Source organism: Drosophila hydei, unplaced genomic scaffold, assembly GCF_003285905.1.
Source record: "Drosophila hydei strain 15085-1641.00,03,60 unplaced genomic scaffold, DhydRS2 tig00000243-arrow-arrow-pilon, whole genome shotgun sequence".
In the NCBI taxonomy this organism is placed as follows: domain Eukaryota; kingdom Metazoa; phylum Arthropoda; class Insecta; order Diptera; family Drosophilidae; genus Drosophila; species Drosophila hydei.
Window position 1 is genome coordinate 1,246,706 of NW_022045693.1, and position 20,668 is coordinate 1,267,373.

General features: G+C 40.6%; 3 protein-coding genes across 3 annotated transcripts; 2 read left to right on the forward strand and 1 right to left on the reverse strand.

The window, feature by feature from the left end:
* Positions 1–2,269: 2,269 nt before the first annotated feature.
* LOC111592958 lies at positions 2,270–13,237 on the forward strand. Its single transcript, XM_023305447.2, has 15 exons — positions 2,270–2,446; positions 2,519–2,622; positions 2,695–2,928; positions 2,985–3,115; positions 4,204–4,389; positions 5,905–5,934; positions 9,800–9,991; positions 10,053–10,462; positions 10,930–11,148; positions 11,205–11,538; positions 11,599–11,865; positions 12,107–12,290; positions 12,358–12,564; positions 12,627–12,828; positions 12,913–13,237. Exons 1-15 carry the CDS (start codon positions 2,328–2,330, stop codon positions 13,016–13,018), a joined length of 2,925 nt encoding a protein of 974 aa, XP_023161215.1. The 5' UTR covers positions 2,270–2,327; the 3' UTR covers positions 13,019–13,237.
* A 2,922-nt stretch (positions 13,238–16,159) lies between these two features.
* Positions 16,160–17,800, reverse strand: LOC111592966 (zinc finger protein 845). Its single transcript, XM_023305458.2, has 3 exons — positions 17,424–17,800; positions 16,798–17,371; positions 16,160–16,320 (listed from the first exon to the last, which is right to left on the reverse strand). Exons 1-3 carry the CDS (start codon positions 17,657–17,659, stop codon positions 16,189–16,191), a joined length of 942 nt encoding a protein of 313 aa, XP_023161226.1. The 5' UTR covers positions 17,660–17,800; the 3' UTR covers positions 16,160–16,188.
* Positions 17,801–18,125: 325 nt separating this feature from the next.
* LOC111592953 (COP9 signalosome complex subunit 3) lies at positions 18,126–20,396 on the forward strand. The gene is made up of 8 exons (XM_023305441.2): positions 18,126–18,334; positions 18,425–18,673; positions 18,733–18,998; positions 19,071–19,265; positions 19,332–19,640; positions 19,705–19,887; positions 19,953–20,020; positions 20,082–20,396. The coding sequence occupies exons 1-8, from the start codon at positions 18,280–18,282 to the stop codon at positions 20,095–20,097; spliced, it is 1,341 nt and encodes a 446-aa protein (XP_023161209.1). The 5' UTR covers positions 18,126–18,279; the 3' UTR covers positions 20,098–20,396.
* The last annotated feature ends 272 nt before the right edge of the window (positions 20,397–20,668 follow it).

Below are 20,668 nucleotides of genomic sequence, written 5' to 3' on the forward strand. Positions count from 1 at the left end.
TACATTTTTAATAACACTAATTGAAAAGTCTGCAATAAGTTGTGACAATTGCCATAACAAATTGAAATTGAAATTCAAATTGCTTTTAGGCTTTTTCCACATCAAATTTGCATTCCAATTGGAACTGCATGGGAAAGCAGATGGTGCAAAGGAAAGGTACGAAATATATGTATTTGTTCTCGCACTTACCACACACACCATCAGCAACGCGAACGACCGATAAGTAACTGATTTCGATTATGCAGCTATTGGAATTGCCAGACTATTGAAGTATTTGCTAATTGTTCCGATAAATTGGTATTTAATAAATTATAATATGAGCGTATTTATATACGATATCCAACTAATACCGATAGCGCCAGTAGTTAGGGATGGCAGATGGATTAAGTACTTAAAATGTATATAACGCGATTATCGATGAGTTATTAATAAGAAAATGTTAACAGAGACAATAACAGAAAATTTGTATGGTATGCTGAAATACTTGTAAAGCTTATGTAAAGTGGCGCTAATTTTGCACTTAAGCTGCTGTTAACTTAACAGACAATTAACACTTTGCCTTTATTAATTTCATCTAATTTGAGTGGGCATTTCATAAACACTGGTATTACTGATTAAAGGTGTTTAGACTAAGATAGGGTACATTGTGTTTAGGCGTTGCTTTGATAGCCAATAAGCAAACAACAGAAAACAACACCAACATAATTGCTCGTTTAAAGTTAATTGCCTTTAACAGCGTCTTGATGAGCTGCTAACAGTTTCTCTCTCAACTCCTTCTCTTCTTCTTCTTGCAGGTTGTAATCGCACCTACTATGGAGACATTGGACAGACATACTCTTTGGAGCTGCACCGGCCCAAACAGGATCGTGTGCCCTTTGTTTGCGTGCTCACGTTCACGGCAGCGGGCGGACAGCATGGCGATGTCGTACAGGTGAGCTGGCATCTACCTTGCCTTTCACAATTCATTTGCCAGCTGGGATAAACTAAGCCATTAAAAAGATAAGCAAAAGCAACAACAAAGCTCGATATTGATTTCAAAGCCAAGCAAATCCCAATCCCAAAAGGCGTGCAGCAAACGAAGCGTAACTCCAACTGACAGGGCAGTCGTATATACCCATCTCCTGCTCCTCCTCCACCTACAGGCCCTTCGCACAGGAAGCTCACCCTGTTAGTTATTACGCCACTTCACACCTTTTCTTGTGGGTGGCGGTTGGCGATATGGGCGCGACGGAGGTACTTGGCCAACGGCTTTGGCACGCTCGAATGCCTTCTGAGAGCATCCTGCGAGGCAGCTAGCCACGTCAGCCAACCAGCCAAGCAGCCAACCAATTCACTGATATACTCTCAGCTATATGCAACTGGCCAAAACTTTATTATAGCAGACAGCTTCTTTTTAGATACCCTATAGCAGCTATGCTAAGGGGTATGCTGAAACTGAGTCAGTTGAAGAGAGGTGTGCATGAATTAATGATTACTTAAATTGATCGATAGCTTTATCCATTTACCTTAAATCGATTAACCAATCATATAAAATGTTATTTTAGTAGACAATATTCATACAATTTAGTTAATCGTCTACTCAAAGTTAACTGAAAAATTGAATAATATCGATAACCATATCGATTATTATCGAAAGGCAAATATGGTTATATCATATGATCTTAAAGACTGCAAATTAATTTTTGTAAAGTTTGAGTTCGATGACGTATTAAAAAAATTCTAATCAACCAAAATCGATATATATCGATTGTCTGGCCTAACGTTTTCTAACCTTATTTGAAAAACTTAAAATGGTATATTATCAAAGTTGACAACTAATTTTAATTAGCTTCATTTAATGTATCGATAAATCGATTTCGATAAATAATAATAATGCAAGCCAACAGTACATGAGAGAATGTCGATAAAGCCTAAAAATTTGTCAACTAGATTATATTGCAATTGAATTCGAATAAAACAAGTGATCAATTAAGATATTTTTCTAAAAATCGATAAATATATATAGCGATTGCTTAAATAAGGAGTATGATTTATATTATATTACAGATTATTAATTCTAACGACTCATATGTTGATAGAAGTGGTTCTATTTTGTAAAACCTCTACGAAAGGTTTTTCATATGATCGATAATTATCGATCTGAATATTAGTTAACAAGCTAAGTCTTATATCCGTAAAGTCTAAAGACTCAGTAGGAATCTGAATAATCAGTAATCTGAGCTCTGTTAATTAAGTTGTTCTCTGTTGTGCGACTTTAGGTTACCCTGGACAGCTTTACGATTGGCCGCTTCACCAGCTACGTGCACGAGGGCTGTCCGGATGGCTATATGCAAATCGCAGAATCCGCTCGAACACCAATTGGTGGCATGTGGTGTGGCAGCTCGTGGGGACCAGTTTTATTCTACAGCGAAACGCGTTCGCTCATATTCACCATAAAGCTAAACAGGTGAGTAAATGAATCCTCCCTGCCTAGTGCAACTAATGAGTGTATGTCTTTTTGTTGACTATCCCCTTGAAGATTGGCTCGGGATCAAAGCGGCTACAACTTCGATTTTCGTATTAGGTACAAGGTGCTCTCAAAGGATAGCTCGGTGACACGCTACGGCGGCATTAAGCTGGCAGGTGAGTCCTTGAACAAAAAGAGGATTTCCTTAAACTAAACTTCTTCTTTCACTTTCTCTCCCTCTCTCACAGAGCTCAGCCAGTGGCACAATCGCAGCAGCTTCCTCAATCCCCAGCAGCAACAGGCTCAAGCCTCTGGCTCAGTCTTGGAGGACTTCACAAATTCCAGCGGCGCTCGCTCTGATCGCTACGGCCAGGACTTTAGTCTGTTTAGCGCGTATGCGAACAACAAGACTTTCATGGACTCGCTGGAGAAGCCGCTGGCCAAGGACGAGCACAACTACACAGAGCCCAAATACTATCTGGGTAAGCAGCCTTTTCAGCTATCGTATCTCCTCTCTTATAGCTAAATTTGCTTTCAGGTGATCTTATACCGGGCACTTACTGCTCGCGCATCTTCAGCGATTGCGACAAGAAGCCTTGCCGTCTGCAGTCGCCCAACTATCCGGGCATCTATCCACGCAATCTCACCTGCTATTATGCAGTGCGACAGGTAGGTCAAATCAAGCCCTTTCTTCACCAAGCCCTTTCTTTCTAAGGACATTTCACTGCAGCTTAGCTCTTCTCTATTTCCCCTGACACCTTTTGAGCTGTCTTAGTAGCTTCTCCTAGCCTTCCATGTCCCCTCGATCTTACGCTTTACGAAGCAGCTTCATGTCTTAGCCTCTTCACCATATCCTAGACTATCTAAAATTTATTTACATCTTAAGCCCTTTGCCAGCACCTCGCCCTAGACATGCCCCAAGAACCTCTCGTCCCAACGTTAAGCGCATTAAAGCAGCTCCTCATGTAGCACTGCCGCCTGATCCCTGTTTCATTTAGCTCATAAAAATGCCAGACTAAGAGAAGAGGAAAAGAAAATATTCCGCCAAATTTTCCGGGCATTGACAAAGTTGAAAAGTCAGCGAACGACAGCGAAGTCGATTTAAAAGCAATTTACATTCCAAAATAGAATACGTTCTTTGATTAACTGGGCGTGCGCCCAAGATTATGTCGCCCCCAAGACTTTATGACTATATTGAGTTATGAAAAAAGCCTATTGTCCGTGGTGTGGTGTCGTCAGAGCGGGGCTATTCAAATATTTATGTGTGCGAAATGTGGCGACATAAAAATTTAAATAGATGAAATTTGGACGATGATTGCAAAAGCAGGTGAAAAGCGAGAGGTGATGGTAATCTGGAGGAGAGGTTGCTAATTTTGGGGAAACTTTGAATGTATTTCTTTATAGAAGATAAAGTAATCTTGCCCTGAAGTTCCACAGATATTCTAGTATAGGATTGTGAGTCTTTCTTTCTGTGCACCCATTAGACTAAAGGCTTGAAAGGTAACCCTGCACGATTTAAATTGTTTTGATTACTTAAAGTCTTATAGTCTTATAAACTAAACTCAACTATCTGTAGAGCACTTCTAGGTATTATAGATAAGCTATGCAGGATTAGGCAGTATTTACTTTGCGTACACCTTAAGGAGTCTTCAGCATCAGCTTTGCCCGCTGGCTGAACATGCACTTTGTTCCGAAATTGAATTTATTGTAAATGCAGTTCATTAATTTGCATTTAATTGTAATTTGAAAACACACAGCACGACGTGCCCCATGGCAAACATGCGCTGATTCTAGTTAAACAGCCCAAGGGGAATCTCGTTTGGATCTCCACGCAGGAGGCATCGGCCACAAACAAAATGGCGCCGCCGCCGCCAAGTGCCAGCGACAAGGATAAGAAGCTGGAGCCGAGGCTGAAAACATGGAATGACTGCGATTACATTCAGGTAATTAAAATGAATGCCCCACCCCCTCCGCCCACTTTCAATGCACTCCATATTGTCTTTTACACTGCACCAATCCCCCACTCTGAACATCTGCGCCGACAATTTTAACGAGCGGCCAATGGCCGAGGCAGACAGAACATGAAAAGACCTCAGCAGAACGACAAAAATTGAAAACGAAAAAGGAAAACGAGCAAAAGAAAGAAAAGTCCGGGTGAAATATTCTGTTGTTTGCCTCAATTCCAGAGCAGGACAACGGGAATACTCCAGCCCTGCCCTGCCCTACCCTGTCCTGGCGCTGTTTGACTCTGGCCCACATACAGCTCGACAGCTCTGTCCATCCGTCCGTCCGTCTGCCCAAATCTGACATTGCCTTCGAGCTGCGCTTCGATAGGCTCTCAGAGTGGGAAGTGTTAATTTCGTAGCCTCTTTGTTTGTCAATGCGATAAGAGTGGAAACCTTCACTACATCTCTCACTCGCTCTCCCTCTCCATACATATATATATATCTTTATATATATAGAGTCTGGTTAGGCTTTAAAGTTGCCCGGCCTAACTTTTGACTCAGCTCTTAACGAGCTCACAAGCAAACAAAGCGAAAAGAAATGAGAGAAGCTGGCAAGCTGCAAAATCTAATGGGAATTTGATTAGTAAGGAATTTCCTAGCCACGGCAGCTTGGCTGGCTCTACGATGCCTAACAAGGACTGTGGGAAAGCTTAAATTTTGAAATTGTTCTAATAGAATTTAAGACAGATTTTGGAGAAGCTATAAGGAAAAGTAGGCAAAGAAATTGAATTAGCACAAATATAACTGAATTTATATATAGTATTCCTATGTCATAGTCTCTAATCTTGGCAGACTTATTAAACTAAAAAATTTAAAGCAAGAAATCTATTTTATATTATATTATAAATTCAAATCAGAAATTGCCTGGAAAATATTTGGGGAAAGTTCTTAAGTACAAAAATTAGAGCTTTAAGAAATAGCAAAGTTCTAAAAACCTTAACTAAAAATTGTAAAAAGACTTTGGCATATGCTAGAAAATTCTGAAAACATATAAATATTCTAGAGATTTAATTTTATATACATACTATATTTAACGATATATATAACTTTATATATACTATAAATACTGAATAAATATATAAAAAAATATTAGTTGATTGAGTAACATATGAAGTTGAAGCTCGTAGTTAGCTAAAGAATAGGTCCTAATTGGAATACTGATCTAGCACAGACTCTCCATATCCCTCTCTCTCTCTCTCTGTTGTATCCCAATTGGCACTTCGCGCGAGTCATTGGCACTGTCTCTGCAGTTCCAATAAGAACATCGTCTCATTCCATAGTATGCACGCTCTCGCTATATTCCGCTCACTAGCTCGCGGGCTCTCTCTCTCTATCTCTCTCACACCTCATTTGGCTCTGAAATGCACGCAAAATCAAATCGCTCTGCTACATATATGTATTATATATGTATTATATGTGTCTGTATATATATATGTATATTTTCTCCAATAGGAAAATGTTAAAGCCAAGTGGAAATCGACGGTAAACGAAAAGAAACCAAAAAATTATTGCTATATATATACTGTTTTGTCACACAAAGCGCCTCAAACAAGCAAAACTTAGTTTTCGTAGATCGCCCATGCACACACCCCCACCTGCCACCCACCACCCACCTACCACCCCCCAACTAAGTATATATATATATCTTATCTGTTATCTTTGGCAACAATTGTTTGTCGAGGCGCACAATTAATCACAAAAGGACATTCATTGAGAAGATAATATATTCATTAAAGGACACGCGGAGAGCTGTAGCTAAGTAGCAGTAGGCAGGGGCGTGGCTGTCTTGGCTCCACAGGAATTCGTCATTTTGGATTTATATAAATGAACACTCGACACGCACATCATAAATCGCAATGGGTGGGCCGGGGCGAGCGGTCTTGGCCAAGGATGTCTCGGTCTAGGCTAACTACAAAAGTGCCCGAACGTGCCTCAGCTTATGTAAATTGTGTGTGAATTATAGCCGCAGGATATTCATCTAATGCACGTCGAGCATTAGCTCCGCTCTCCCATCTACTCGCTCCCGAGTGAGTGGAGCTCTTTAGAGCATCTATAGCTGGCGTTTGTCCACTTCTGATGGATTTCCGTGCAGCTTAAGGCTTAAGTGAAGCACTTGAATCCTAGCATATCCTGCCTCTTCACAATATTATGCTATGCAGGACACTCGTGCTATTTGCCTTCGAATTAGCACTGCAAATGCTTTGACGAGCAAACGCGAATCACTGCATTTTGTCGAAAGGCCTCTCCTTCCTTTCTCCTTCTCTTTTCCTTGCATTCAATTTTGTTATCCTTGCTCGTGACCGTCCGACTAATTCCTGGCCATTAAATGCTCGCTTGTTTTGTTTTTGGCCAAATGGCCTGCAGCAGGCTCTGGCCTGACTTCGTGCCGCCTACAAATTGTCCTTTTCATTTCCTTCTATATTTTCTGTTCTATTTTTTTCGGTTTATTTGTTCTTTTTGTCGCGCCGCTAAGCCGGACAGCGGCCAAAGTGTTGGCCATTTTTGGTGCGGCATGTGTGCATAATCGCCGGAAAAGCGATCCAAAGCCACAGCACGAAACGACCATCAAATACACATACACTTGGCAAAAAACGTTGTGACTAAAGAACGTCTAATGCGGGGATGAGCTCCAAATTTCATCAGCTTCGAAATGCACATTCTTATTGGAAAATACATTGTCAGAAAAATGTTAGCTTAAGCATCTTTGAAGTAAAGATTGACTCAAAAATTACTATAAGCTCGAAGTGAAGGCATAAATTATAGATATTTTTATATCTTCTAGGACTCTAAGCTAAGGAGCTCATACACTTGACGAAAAATGAAGCTAAGAACCTACTTAAGATTTAAAATTAATTTGATATTTCTTTAGCTTCGGCATTAAGTTCTTCAGCACCTTAAATTTCATATTGAAGAACAAACTTTTAGAAAAAAATTGAAGCTTCAACATAGGAGTTTAGCTGAACTCACAAATTTCTTCAAGCTATGACAGAAGCTATTAAGTTTAGCAAAATGATTATGCAGAGCAAAGCAATTCTTATTGGAGTTTATATAGACTGACAGAAGCATGCACTTGGAGAAATAGTACAATAAAATCTTAAACTTAGTTTGGGGCTTAGAAAGCAGCTCACAACAAAACACTCGAGACTTGCTTTAAGTATTTTGGTACTTTTTTGAAGCACTAGCCAAGAGCTGACCTCCTTTTATGGGAGTACAACTTCCAATTAGAATTAGCTCTTTTCTTTTTAAGCAAAACTTTGATTATGTTTTATATATTCTATGATAATAAATAGGCTCACAATTCCATTATTCAAATTAGACATTCAAGCAGCTCTTTTCTCTCAGTGCATTGCACATTTGACTACACATGTTTTTACATTCAGCTGCAGTTCCAGTCATTACTCTCTCAGTAGTGCTGCTACTTCGCCTCACCGCTTGATAATTTATATAAATGCCACGCTTTCAATAAATTTGCGGTTCTCTATTACCTGATCCTGTTTGTGGTCCCCATTGCTGTGTCTACCTCTCTCTCTCTCTATCTCGTTCTCTCCTAACCTCACTTAAATTAATGCAAAAGTCGCCAGCCACAAAACTAATTTGTCATGCGTGGCCAAAATGGTTGGCAAATGCAAGCGAGCCCACAGGCTGAATTGCCCACCTGGCGGACAGCTGCTGTGGCGTCACTCCTCCACCTCAGCTACCTGAGTGGGTCGAGGCAGTTGCTGAGGGCCAACTCAATTAAAATACATGAAATTATGCAAAAATGCTGTAAACACAAATGCAAATACACACACACACACGCACACACACACACATGTCATGCACACACACGCACACACACACATACATGAGCTGGTATCTCGTTTATGTGCTGCATAAATTCATGAATTCCAGCAGAATGCAAAAGTTGCTGCGCTTTAAAGAGACGGAAGACCTGTGCCGTCATTTGAATAAGTTCCAATGAACTTGTTCGCTGAGCAATGCTCAGTTTAATTAGTTCGTTTTCCCTGAATCACTTATGATTAGTAAGTTCTTTGGAATTGCTTAGCTATTCGTGAGTCATAAGTTCCATCATTCGATGGGGCAAACAATACATTGCTTATCACGTTTATTTACTGTATCAAATACACAAATTCAACTTGAGTTAGTGCACAAAATATACAATAAAATTGATCTATAAAATTGAGCTTAATTGTCAAAGGAAACTAGTATTCTCGACGATAGTTCATAAATTGTTGAGCTAACTGAACTTGTTAAGAAAAAAAAATTGAGCTAATTTGTCAAAGTGTACTAGTATACCAAACTCTAGTTCACGAACTAGCTGAACTATTGAATAAAATGAAAGTTTGTGAGCTATATAATTGAGCTAATTTGTCAAAGTGAACTAGTAGCTCACAAAAGAACTTAACTAGTGAAGAAATTGAACAATTGTGAACTATTAGCATGATGTAATTTGTCAAAGTGAACTAGTAGTTCATGAACTTGCTCAACTAATGAAGAAAATGAGCAGTTAGAAACTATAAAATTGACCTAATTTATCAAACTGTATACTGTATATTGAACCAAGTGAACTAGTGACTGAAATGAACGACTGTGAGCTGTAAAATTGAGCTATAGTGCACGACTGCTATATATAAAGATTAGCTTTAAAGTCACACGCCCGCCCACATTAGCATAGAAAATAAGACTTAAGTAATATAATTCAGTATTCACACATTTCTTTAGACTCATCTATAGTCTATATATATCTATCAATGAACCAGTAGCAAAATTTGTCTTCATTCAAGCTGCTCTAACTTTGAAAAGAAATAAACCGAAAAACTTTAGCTGCAAACTTTTTATCATTTAGCTATTTAAAAGCTATAAAATGTAAATTCGCTAAAAAGCTAACTAGCGCTGACTGATACACACGCACACACATTGTAAATTACATAATGGCCAAATCAAAATTTGGCTAAAAATTTAAGTCTTCTAACGAGCTGGCAAAATATCACGTATACGCCTAATGGCCTTGAAGTATGCGTAATAAATATGAGCGCTAAAGCGGCGCAGCAATTGCACAAGTTTAGTTAGCACACACACCCAGACAGCCACGCCTCCCGCCCCTAGACCACGCAGCCCCTTTTATATATAGCAATATGTAGTTAAGGCACATGGAACAACATTTCCATTACACATTGTCGTTCGCAACGTTTTTATTTTTTGGTTCTCACTCATTTCGTGCGCTCCTCACACATTCTCGCTCTCTCTCTCTCTCTTTCTCTCTCTCTCTCTTTTTCTTTCTCTCGCGCTCTCTCTCTCTCTCTCTGTTTTCGCTCTGTCTGTTGTTCCGCTTTGGCTCGCACCGCAGGACTACGTGACCGTATACGATGGCTACACCACACGTGACCCCATCATTCTGAAATTTTGCGGCGGCGGTCAGGCGGTGCCCGCTGCCGTATCTAGCGGACCGGAGCTGCTGGTGGAGTTTAGCACCTCGCCCTTTGGCACCTTCACGGGCACCTCATCGCAGCTGCTGCCGCTCTATGGCTTTCAATTGGAGGTGAGTTATACCCGCTGTTAAGCCCCTAACAGGTCGCAATTCAAACATCTGTCGCTTTCAGGTCGAGGTTCAATTCGTGGACATACAGAGTCCCACGTACTCGAAGAACAAAAAACCGTGTGAGTTTTGGATACGCGGCACTGGCCGCGGCATTCTCGAGAATCCGAAGCACTCGCTGGCTCCCAATTCGACGTGCCTCTATCATCTGCAAGGCATGGGCGTCTTCAAGACCTTCGACCATTTGAGCTTGTCGCGTCGCACGAGCAGTCAGTCGGGCATGCATCAGCCACTCTCCCGCTTCAAGGTCTGGATCTCTGTGCTGAAATTCAATCTAGATCCGGAATTCGGACAAATGGATGAGACGTCTGTGGGTGCAATTGGCGTGCTGCAAACGCAGGAGGATTGCAGCGGCATGCTGCGCATCTGGGATGGCACATTGAGAGATGTTCCAGTCTGCAAGGATCTCAACTGGTTAGTGAATTAGACGAGCTAAGGCTGATCGAACCCTATGTTGCCAAATCAAGCTCTCATCCTACATCATCTTCATGCTCAGTGAGCTAGACCCTAATAATATCATCTTTTGCTAAGCTCTTCTCCCTTCTCCTCCGATTTTCGTAAGCCCGTTTATATATAGCTGATATGTAATCCTCTACTAAGGTCTTCCTTTTGCAATTCTACCCTCCCTCTATACATGATATAGATTTCATTATCTTTTCTGTTTTCCTACTGATCCCTCCCAGATCTAGGCTAATCTTTTCTTCTTTTCCTTTCCATGATCTCTGATCCTCACTCTCCTCTTACAAAGACTTTATCTATCCATACATTACTGACTTATCCCATATATCCTATCATTTATTCAGAGCACTTCACTCTCTTCACTCGTTCTAAGGATCCTCTACTAAGCCTCTCTCCCGTCTCTTTCTTTTCTCGCCACTCAGCGCCAGCGAGGCAAGCCAAGGCTACAATTCAATTGGACACTATGCGCACAACTCGACCAATGTGATTGCGCGTTTCTGTCGCGGCACCATTCCACGCACCTGCGATCGCTCCAACATTAATGAGACTTTCGCGCGACCCTGCACCATCTCCGAGAGCTATGTGTCTAGTAGCGATGCCATCACACTGGAGCTGCGCAACACAGAATCAACTGTGCTGAGGTGAGCGACATTATGAGCACTTACGGAAGTTCTTTCTCTATCCTACTCTCTCACAGACCCCTCGACTTTAAGCTGAAATATGAGTTCATCGATCTGCACCAGGATGGTCTGCCACAGGGCGGCGGTGAGCTGGACTGCAATAGGAAGTTCGTCAGCAGCCTGATGGATCGCAAGGATCCGGCGATCTTTCGCAGTGTGCGCAACATTTTTCTCTTCGGACGCGGCGGCACGCGACACCTGAAATGCGTCTATCGTTTCGAGGCGCTGCGCGGAGAGCGAGTGCGCATCAAGCTGCGCAAGGTAACGACCTCGAATCGAAATTGCTACTCACGTCTGGATGAGGACATCAATCGTTCCTTCTGCTATGGCGATACGAATGTGCGCGTCGAGGTTTGTTTGCTTGCTGCTGCCACAGTCGGAAATCCATTTTGAGCTTAATTTCCCCTGCAGATCTTCGAGCGTCCCTATTCGGACTCCATTCTCCTACATCGCGGCTGCGTCTGCAACTCCTCTAATCAGTCCCACCTGCCCGTTGAGTATACCTCGACGGGTCGTGATGTCGAGGTGCACTTCACAGCTCACAATATGACCACACTTGACGATCCGGACACGGCCAACTTCGAGGGCATGTTCGAGTTCGTAAAGGCGCCCACCAGCTGCAAGGATGGCAGACGCAAGTTCGGACCCAGCGGCACCATCGACATGACCTTTGGTGATGTAAGTGTTGAGACGATTCTCTTGGTCTGTAAGGATATATAAATGGGGGATGTATGTTGAAGCGAAAGAAGAAGCAGCAGGTCTATAGCTTCCATCTCGGAGACTTTGAGAGCTAAGCGAACTTCTTGTATATCAAATGTCAATTAGGTTTCAGGGTTCCATTAAAAAATCGATAAATATCGATATCCAGGTTTCATATCTGAGCTTCCCTCTTCATTACTATATGCTTTCCCCTTCGCAGATCGAATGCCGCTCGCGACCCTGGCTCATCGAACCCTCCAATGGCAACAAGTTTCTCTACGTGCGCCTTAAGGCCATCTTCCTGAGCAAACACAATCCGAAGAAGACTCTGAATGCCACGCACCTGGAGACGAACAGCTGGCGCTGCGAGACCAAAGCCCGAGCAGTGCTCACCACCTCGGAGGGTAGGCCGAGCCTTAGCCTTGAAAGAGAGAAACTTCCTTAAAGACAAAGTTTTCTATCTGCATTCAGGTCTAACCATTGTGGCCTGCCCGCTGAGTCCCGACTCGAATGGCTATGAGTTTGTGGAGATCTTCAGCTCCGGCTGGAACGAGCGACCCAATTTTGCGCTGATGAATCGTTCGCGTGCCATAAGCGTGGAATTCCTGCGACCCAGCAATGGCGAATATAGCTTCAATTGGATGGAACTGGTGCCCAGACCCACGCTCAGCATAGCAGGTGAGTAGCAGGGCACTGCAGTAGTTGATCGAGTGATTGCCTACATTCGATATCGTCCACAGAGGATTGCCAGTTCAAGTGCGCCGAGCTGGGCGCCTGTGTGAATGCGAGCGTCTGGTGCGATGGCATCGTGCACTGCCCCTCGGGCGACGACGAGGCCTTCCTGCAGTGCTCCGCTCTGATGAAACTGCCCGCCGAAATTCTAGCCACGCTCTGCCTGATCTTTGTGCTCTCGTGTTGTGCTTTCGCTGCCTTTGCCTACAAGTGAGTAGACTGAACTTCTTCAAGACTTTTCGTTCTTCGCTCTTTACTCTTAAGTCTAACTCATTCACTTTCTCTTCTCCTTAGAAAAATAAAACGTAAACTGCGCGGCTCTTCGGTGCTGCAGACGCGCCTCAAGTCGCTCAGCTCCATGGATACAGCTGTGCTGGATGAAAAGGAGGTGATTTGCTGACAAAGCGACAATTCTGTGCGTTACGTTGAGATCGATCGTGTGACCACGGTCTGATCGAACACGACTGAAATAACGTGCAGAATTGTGCCCCGGAACTGAAAAAAAAAAAAACAAAACTCAAAGTAAAACTGAAAATCAAACTGAAATGCGATACGAAACGCGATCAAAAGGCAATATAAAAATAATGAAAGATAAACTAAAATGAAATCAAAAAAATACCGTAATCAAAGTCAAAGTCAAAGTCGTTCACCTGTTTTTAAAATGCATTTAAATCAAAAGAAAATAGAAGAAGAGGAGAGAAAAACTTAAATATGAGAAAAGTTTTTATTTCGTATTTAAAACTCGGTTTTATATACATATAAAAAATAATATATATATAAGGCATAAGACTCGGACTCGAACTAGAATTCGGGGTCGAACTCGAACTCGAACTCGAACTCGTACTCGTTTTATAAGCAATTTTTCTAGGCCTGAGTTTGTCGGAATACTTTTTCCACACACTGTACATAAAGCGAACGTCACGTTAGACTTTTAGTTCAGGGAGTGAACAGTTTTCAACTTCCACTTGGTTCTTTTTATACACATATATATATAAAGAATTGCTCATAGACCTATGTAGATACAACTGTTTCCTAATAGACTCTAAGCAAAACAAAGGAAAACACTAGCCAAAAGAAACTAAAGAGAAAACCTTCTCAGCTAGGGACAAGCGGGGGGTAATCGCCCTATATAAAAAGTAGACGTAGTATTTTGTTCTTCTGGTCAGTCCACAAGGGGACGAACCACAGCATTTATTATGCGGCGCACAAGTAAAGAAAAACCAAAAGAGAAATTCAAAGCGAAAGTCAAAGTGAAAGTGAACTATCCAATAAATAAGAAATCAAGTCGAAGTATAGTCGAAAAATAATCCAAGTAGAAAGTAAGTGAAAGTGTTTTACATTTTAAGAATTTGCATAAATTTCAAATAAAATGAAAGAATTATAGTCGAAAGATCTTTTGGGATCAACGGATCGTAGAGTCGTACGGAAATATATGTCAATGTCAAGGGCTGCAAACACAGCAACATTGCCTGTTGCTAGTTCACGGGTTCAAATCTTGCTTAAGGATTGGATTACGAAACCCGTACCATTAAGTAAAAAGAAATATTTAAATATATTTCTTTTGAGTTCCAGACTAAAATCTGTTTTTTTAGCTAACTAAGCTTAACTTTAGTGAAAAGGTTCGAATCCTACAAGGGATTTGATCCTGAAATATTCTTTGAACTTAGTCCAAAACCACTTATTGATAACTGGCAGCTGGAGTTCAAGGTTCAAACTCCTTATGCTTACCTTTGCCTCTATACTTCGTTTAAGTTTAAAAACTTGAACCGAAGATTTTTTTAGTGAACTAAAGAATTCTTTCCAAAAGTCTGGCTTAATGCATCTATGCACCAAAAGCCTTTCATTAATTTAACTCGAGGCTCAAACCCGTCATTGGCATAACTTCTTAAACCTTATTTCTTTAAGCATCCATGGCTTTACTGTTGAAATGTAAGCCAAACGTGTTTCCCGGACTAGTTTAACGAGAGTTTAAACTATTGAAGTTTTCTAAGCCAACCCCACTTAGACATGCCTCGTTTCAGGTCAGTTTTCCAAATCCCATTGCTGTTAAGCTAACTGCACTTTCCGATTCGAACGCCGTTTGCAGCCAAGATCAATATATTTATATAGAACTAGAAAAGCTAGAGTAAATTCGTTAGTTGTTTCATAGAAAGTAGCCCAATCAACCATTATATAGCATAATAAGTATATGTATACAGATATATATGCTGAGATCATACAGTTAGGATCGTGTTTACAATCAAAGTCACGCTCATTGTTGAACTCGTTGTTGTTGTTTCGACTCCCCAAAAATCTCTGTGCACAACTTCGCGCTCATAGCTCACCCAATCACAATTAGAGACTGCCTGAATGCCGCCCCATTCACACACACTCTCACACACGGCAACCCCAAAACAAAAAATAAACCTTTTCTATGCATGGTAATTTTTGTTGGCTCTGGGCTCTTGTGGCAGCTAATTAAAAGTAAATTCCATAATTCTCTATTTTATATGCTTTTTACTGCTGAATTTATTCGTTTTGCAAGATGAGAACGAGCAAAGTGGTCGTCGTCGCTGAGACCAAGGCCTAGAAAAGACTTGGCCAGCAACAACAACAACAACTGAGAGAGAGAGGCAGAGAGGGAGAAACAGATCAATGAGAATACGATCTTAAATGCAATATTTCCAAACAACTTTATTAAGTATTGTAAATAAGCAAAATAGAAAGCAAATAGAAACTATATATAACAATTTTACACTGCGCTGTTTTATTTATCATTAAAAAAGCATAAACTACATTTAACTATAATTAGAAGAAGAAGAAAACAAGATCCCATACAAAGTTTTGATGTTCAAATCAAATCGCAGACAATAAAATTACGAAAAAGCGCGAACAAAATTTTCATTTCAAACTACTTTGAGAGATAAAGAAACACTACAAAAATTCACACACACACACACACTCATACATATATATATATATATACTATATATATACAAGATACTCAAAGATCGGTAAACTTAAATTCAATTAAATTAAACATTAAATGCAATCAAATTTATATAAATTGATTTAGTAAACAAAAAGAGTTATATATTCAATTAGGCAAAATACGAAAACATATATACATATATATTTAAGGATATATATGTATGTACTATGTGCGCCGATCTCATTAAATTGGACTGAGGCAAATATATATATTTAAATATATATATATATATATATATACTGGATATATTAACCAGGAAACCCGCATGAGCGTCACTAATTGCAAAGACCACATAAGGTTAGATTTTTAATCTTAAAAACTAGTTTAAAAAATAAAAATAACTTTAACAAAATTCAACAAAAACATAAAACCATAACTAAAAAATAAAAACATAAATCAAAACAAACTAAAAAGAAATTCAAATGTTGTAAAAAAAAACAAAAAAAAAAACCAAAATCATATCAGATTCTAAAATGATATTAACATTAAATGGAAAGCGTAAACTCAATAAATGAACATTTAAATTCAAGTCATCTAATTGAACTTTTACTTAAATATAGTATGAATTCTGTTTTAATTAAAATTGTAAGTGGTCGGTATCAGACATTTTCTCTGCTCTTCTCCAGGCTGTGGCGCTGTCGATGCTTGTAGAGCGAACTGGGGTCACGCGTGGAGAACTTGCAGCTCTCACACTTCAATGGCTTCTCGCCCGTGTGCTGGCGCATGTGGATCTGTAAATGTCGAATGACTATTATAGAAGTTGTATAGATATACATATATACGGTTATTCCTTTTATATTAACTGGGCTCATTGATCATTGAGCTTTGAAAAACCGGAACCTCTTCTAATCATTTAGAAACCTATTTCTTTATTACCGATCAGTTGAGTTGATTCAGGGTATCTTCAAGTCTAGCACCTCCGCTAAAAGCACTCTAAATTGTTTGATTCCAGAATTCTTCTGCAAGATATAAGCTAAATAATGATCAATAATTACCCTCACTTCTTTCACCTCAGAGATATATATATCTAGATAATTTCTCATCTTCACTTTCAACACTTATGAAAAACTCAAAGTCCTTCTGGAACTCTTTGGCATGTGCATAAGCTATAGATAGATAGATATGTTTATACACAGACAGACAAATGAGTAGATAGATAGTGAGACAGCCATATAGAGTAGCTAGATAGATATATGAAAAGTTCTTACAATTAGGCTCGCCTTCCGCGCCGTCTTCTTGCCGCAGACGTTGCAAATGAAGGGTTTTATCTTATTGTGGACGGTCTTTACGTGCTTGGACAGCGTTTTTCCGTTCACAAATTTACGTTGACATATCTCGCACGTTTTCTCCGCATAGTATTTAGTCTTCTTGGCTGTGGCCGTTGCTGGCAACGACTGCTGTGTATCGGCACATTCATTCTGCTGCTGCTGCTCCTGTAGTTGCTCTTCTTGTCGCTGCTGCTGCTCTTGTTGTTGCTGTTGCTGCTTCTGCGCTCGCCGACGCAGCAGCTCGCGTCGCATGACTCTACTCCGCCACTTCCTGTGGACGCGCATGTGGCGCCAGACGAGTGCCGAAATTGGAGATTTGTAATCGCAGCCAAGGACGGGGCATTGCAATAGATCCACATCCAGGTGATGCATGCGCCACAAATGCAGCGAACAGCGCCGCCAATTGGGCATGTCCTGACCGCACTCACTGCAGCTGAAACCCGAATCCTTGTGGCATTTGGAGTGCAGTGACAACTTGTGAAGATCCTCAAATTTATAGATGCAGCAGCTGCAACTGCAATGCATATATTTAATAAATATGCATTAAGATAATGTCATTAACTTACTTCACTTGTTGATTGGCACGCAACACAATGCGAAAGTCCTTGAAGGGCAGCGGCTGCAGTTCCGCAGGTGGCGGCGGCGTTAAGGACTCTCGATCCACTGACTGTGTTTTCTTGTTCGTCGTTTTGATGGGCTGGCAGTCGTGATATAACATCATGTGGCCGCGCAGATCTTCCAGTAAATCATATTGCCGCAAACATAAGCTGCAAACATACACAATGCGTGCAGGCAACTCCATTTTAAACCAAACACTTCTTATAACTACAATTTCAGGTTATCAGTCAACTATCAGCTGTTTCCTTAACGGCGCTGACAGTTAACAGCTTGGTTAAATGTTAACAACAGTTTCATAGCGCTGAAATTTGAATTTAACAGCAGTACACAGTGCTTCTGGATGAACAATTTGAAATGGGTAGTTAGCGAAGTATTAATCTATATTATTCCAAAAACCGGTTTCAATCATCTGGCTGAACTGGCAAGGTTCAGCTGTTTGACAACAGCATTTAACTGACTGTTAATACCACGTGATGCAACACTAGCACATATTATTTTACCAAAGACTAATAGTTAATACCATATTTAAATAAAAGCTCATATCAATATAAACTATCGCACATCTCTGAAAAGAACTTCGGTTCTTTGAAAAAAAAACGTTGCCACCCTTTCAGAATTGTATCTACAGCGAGCCAGTGTTTTGGCATATGAACTATTGCAGTTTACGGTCACACTGTCAACAGGAAAAACGCGAACGCGTAAAGAAATATTTTATTTTATTTAATTTATTAGTTCTTAGCGATAAAACTGTAGAAAGGCCATAGTCTCGGACTTCATAGACATTTGCATAAATAAAAAACAAAAATGGGGAGCGCACTGGAAAACTATGTAAATCAGGTGCGCACGCTAAGTGCAGCGGGTAAGTGCCGGCAGCGAAAGCAATTTTGCACACAATAAAAGGATGATAAATATATATATATATACATGTATATGCATTTCTTATATGCAGGCAGTTATCGCGAGCTGGCGGATGTGTTGCCCGAATCGCTGTCCCTGCTGGTGCGCAACTGGAGCATATTGGACAATGTGCTTGAAACACTGGACATGCAACAGCATACGCTGGGCGTCCTCTACGTGCTGCTCGGCAAGCTACACAGCGTTGCGACCGCAAATCCAGAACCAATGCAAATTATAGAGTTAATGCGTGAATTTGTGCAGCGCAGCAATGTGGACCAACTGCGCTACGCCGTGTGCCCATGTAACTACATATAACCCTCTCTCCTCTCCAATCTCTAAAGTCTGCTCTCTACTCTCTAGTCTATGAGACTTGTCATTTGTTTACGGACTTTTTGGTGCAGCAGAATTTAAGCATTTTGGGCATTAAAGTGCTCTCGCTGGCCATTGAGCAAATACGACAAATGGATACACAGCTAACGCCCATACACGCCGATCTCTGCCAGCTGAGCCTAAAGTCGAAAAACTTTAATCTAATACTGCCTTATTTGGATATGGATGTAACAGATATTTCCACCGTAGCAGCCGAGTGCAAAAATCAACAGCAACAGCAGCCGCAGCACACGCTCGTAAAAAACCATTTCAATTATATTTGAGAGTGGCTAATTCTAACTTAAATCTATTTGGTCTACTCTAATTAGGATGCAAACAACGATGCAAAGTACTTTTTGTTATACTATTATTATGGCGGCATGATCTACACGGCTATTAAAAACTATGAGCGTGCTCTCTATTTCTTTGAGGTGTGCATCACAACGCCAGCGATGGCCATGTCGCACATTATGCTGGAGGCATACAAAAAGTTTCTAATGGTTTCATTGATAGTGGAGGGCAAGGTGAAGCGCTCAATCGCTATTACAATTCAATTGTGATTCAATAATGTTAACCGTATACCTTTTCAGATAGCGTATATACCAAAGAACGCACAGGTCATAGGACGTTTTATGAAACCACTGGCTAGTCATTATCATGATCTGGTCAATGTGTATGGCAATTCGTCAAGCGAAGAGCTGCGCATTATAATACTCAAATACAGTGAAGCATTTACGCGTGATAATAATATGGGCCTAGCCAAGCAGGTTGCGACTTCCCTTTACAAGCGAAATATACAACGTCTGACGAAAACTTTTCTCACGCTTTCCCTGAGCGATGTCGCCAGTCGCGTCCAATTGCCAAGTGCAGCGGAAGCTGAGCGCTACATCTTAAATATGGTTCGTTCTCTATATCTATTAGTATATGCTTTAAATACATATTCTCTATTTCCTGTGCTGTCAGATCAAATCGGGCGAAATTTTTGCCAGCATTAATCAAAAGGATGGCATGGTGCTCTTCAAGGATGATCCAGAACAATATAATTTGCCCGACATGTTTCTTAATGTGCAAACAAACATAACGCAGGTGCTCGATTTGGTTAAACAAATCAACAAAATGGAAGAGGAGATTATACTAAATCCCATGGTAAATGCTTAACAAAATGTCATAAAGATATTTATTATAATTGGAATTTTTGAAAATCTTTGCAGTATGTGAAAAAGTCGTTAGGCAGTCAGGATGAGGACTTGGCGTCGCAGCACCCCAAGACCTATTCGGGGTAAGCAAGACAAGAAATCAAGAAAATCAAGCAACAATCAAAATTCAAATTCCATTGACAGCGATCCCACGGATTGAGCAAATGAGGGAAACAGCAGCAACAGCAGCAGCAGCAGCAGTAACAGTAGCAGTAGCAGCAGTATGGGCAAGAGCCGCAGCAGCAACCACTAAAGCAGACACAACTGCTAAATTATAGATGGAAACATGCTATTTTAAAATAATAAAAAAGAAACACTAATGTATAAATCAATGACTAATGCGCATACCAATCAAAATCACAAAAAATGCCAAAACCATTATTGATTGTACGCACAGATAGCAAATCGGTGATAAGAAACTATCAGGCCACAAACAACGAATTGCTTTGCACTTGATTCACACAAAGTTTTATATTTATAGATGTTTATATTTTATTTACAATATCAATGTCGATGCGTTTACCTATTATTTTAAGCTATGGCTAATTAAGTGACTAGACAGATCCGCGTCGTCTCATCTGGAATATATGTGTTTATATATATTTAGGTACTACGCTTACAGCTAGACTAAATAACTATCTTTTATGTACAATAAGTTTGCAGCTAATCTGATCCACAAGCGAGATTCTCGTTTAGCGGCGTTCATCGTGATGATTGTTGTTGTTGTTCTT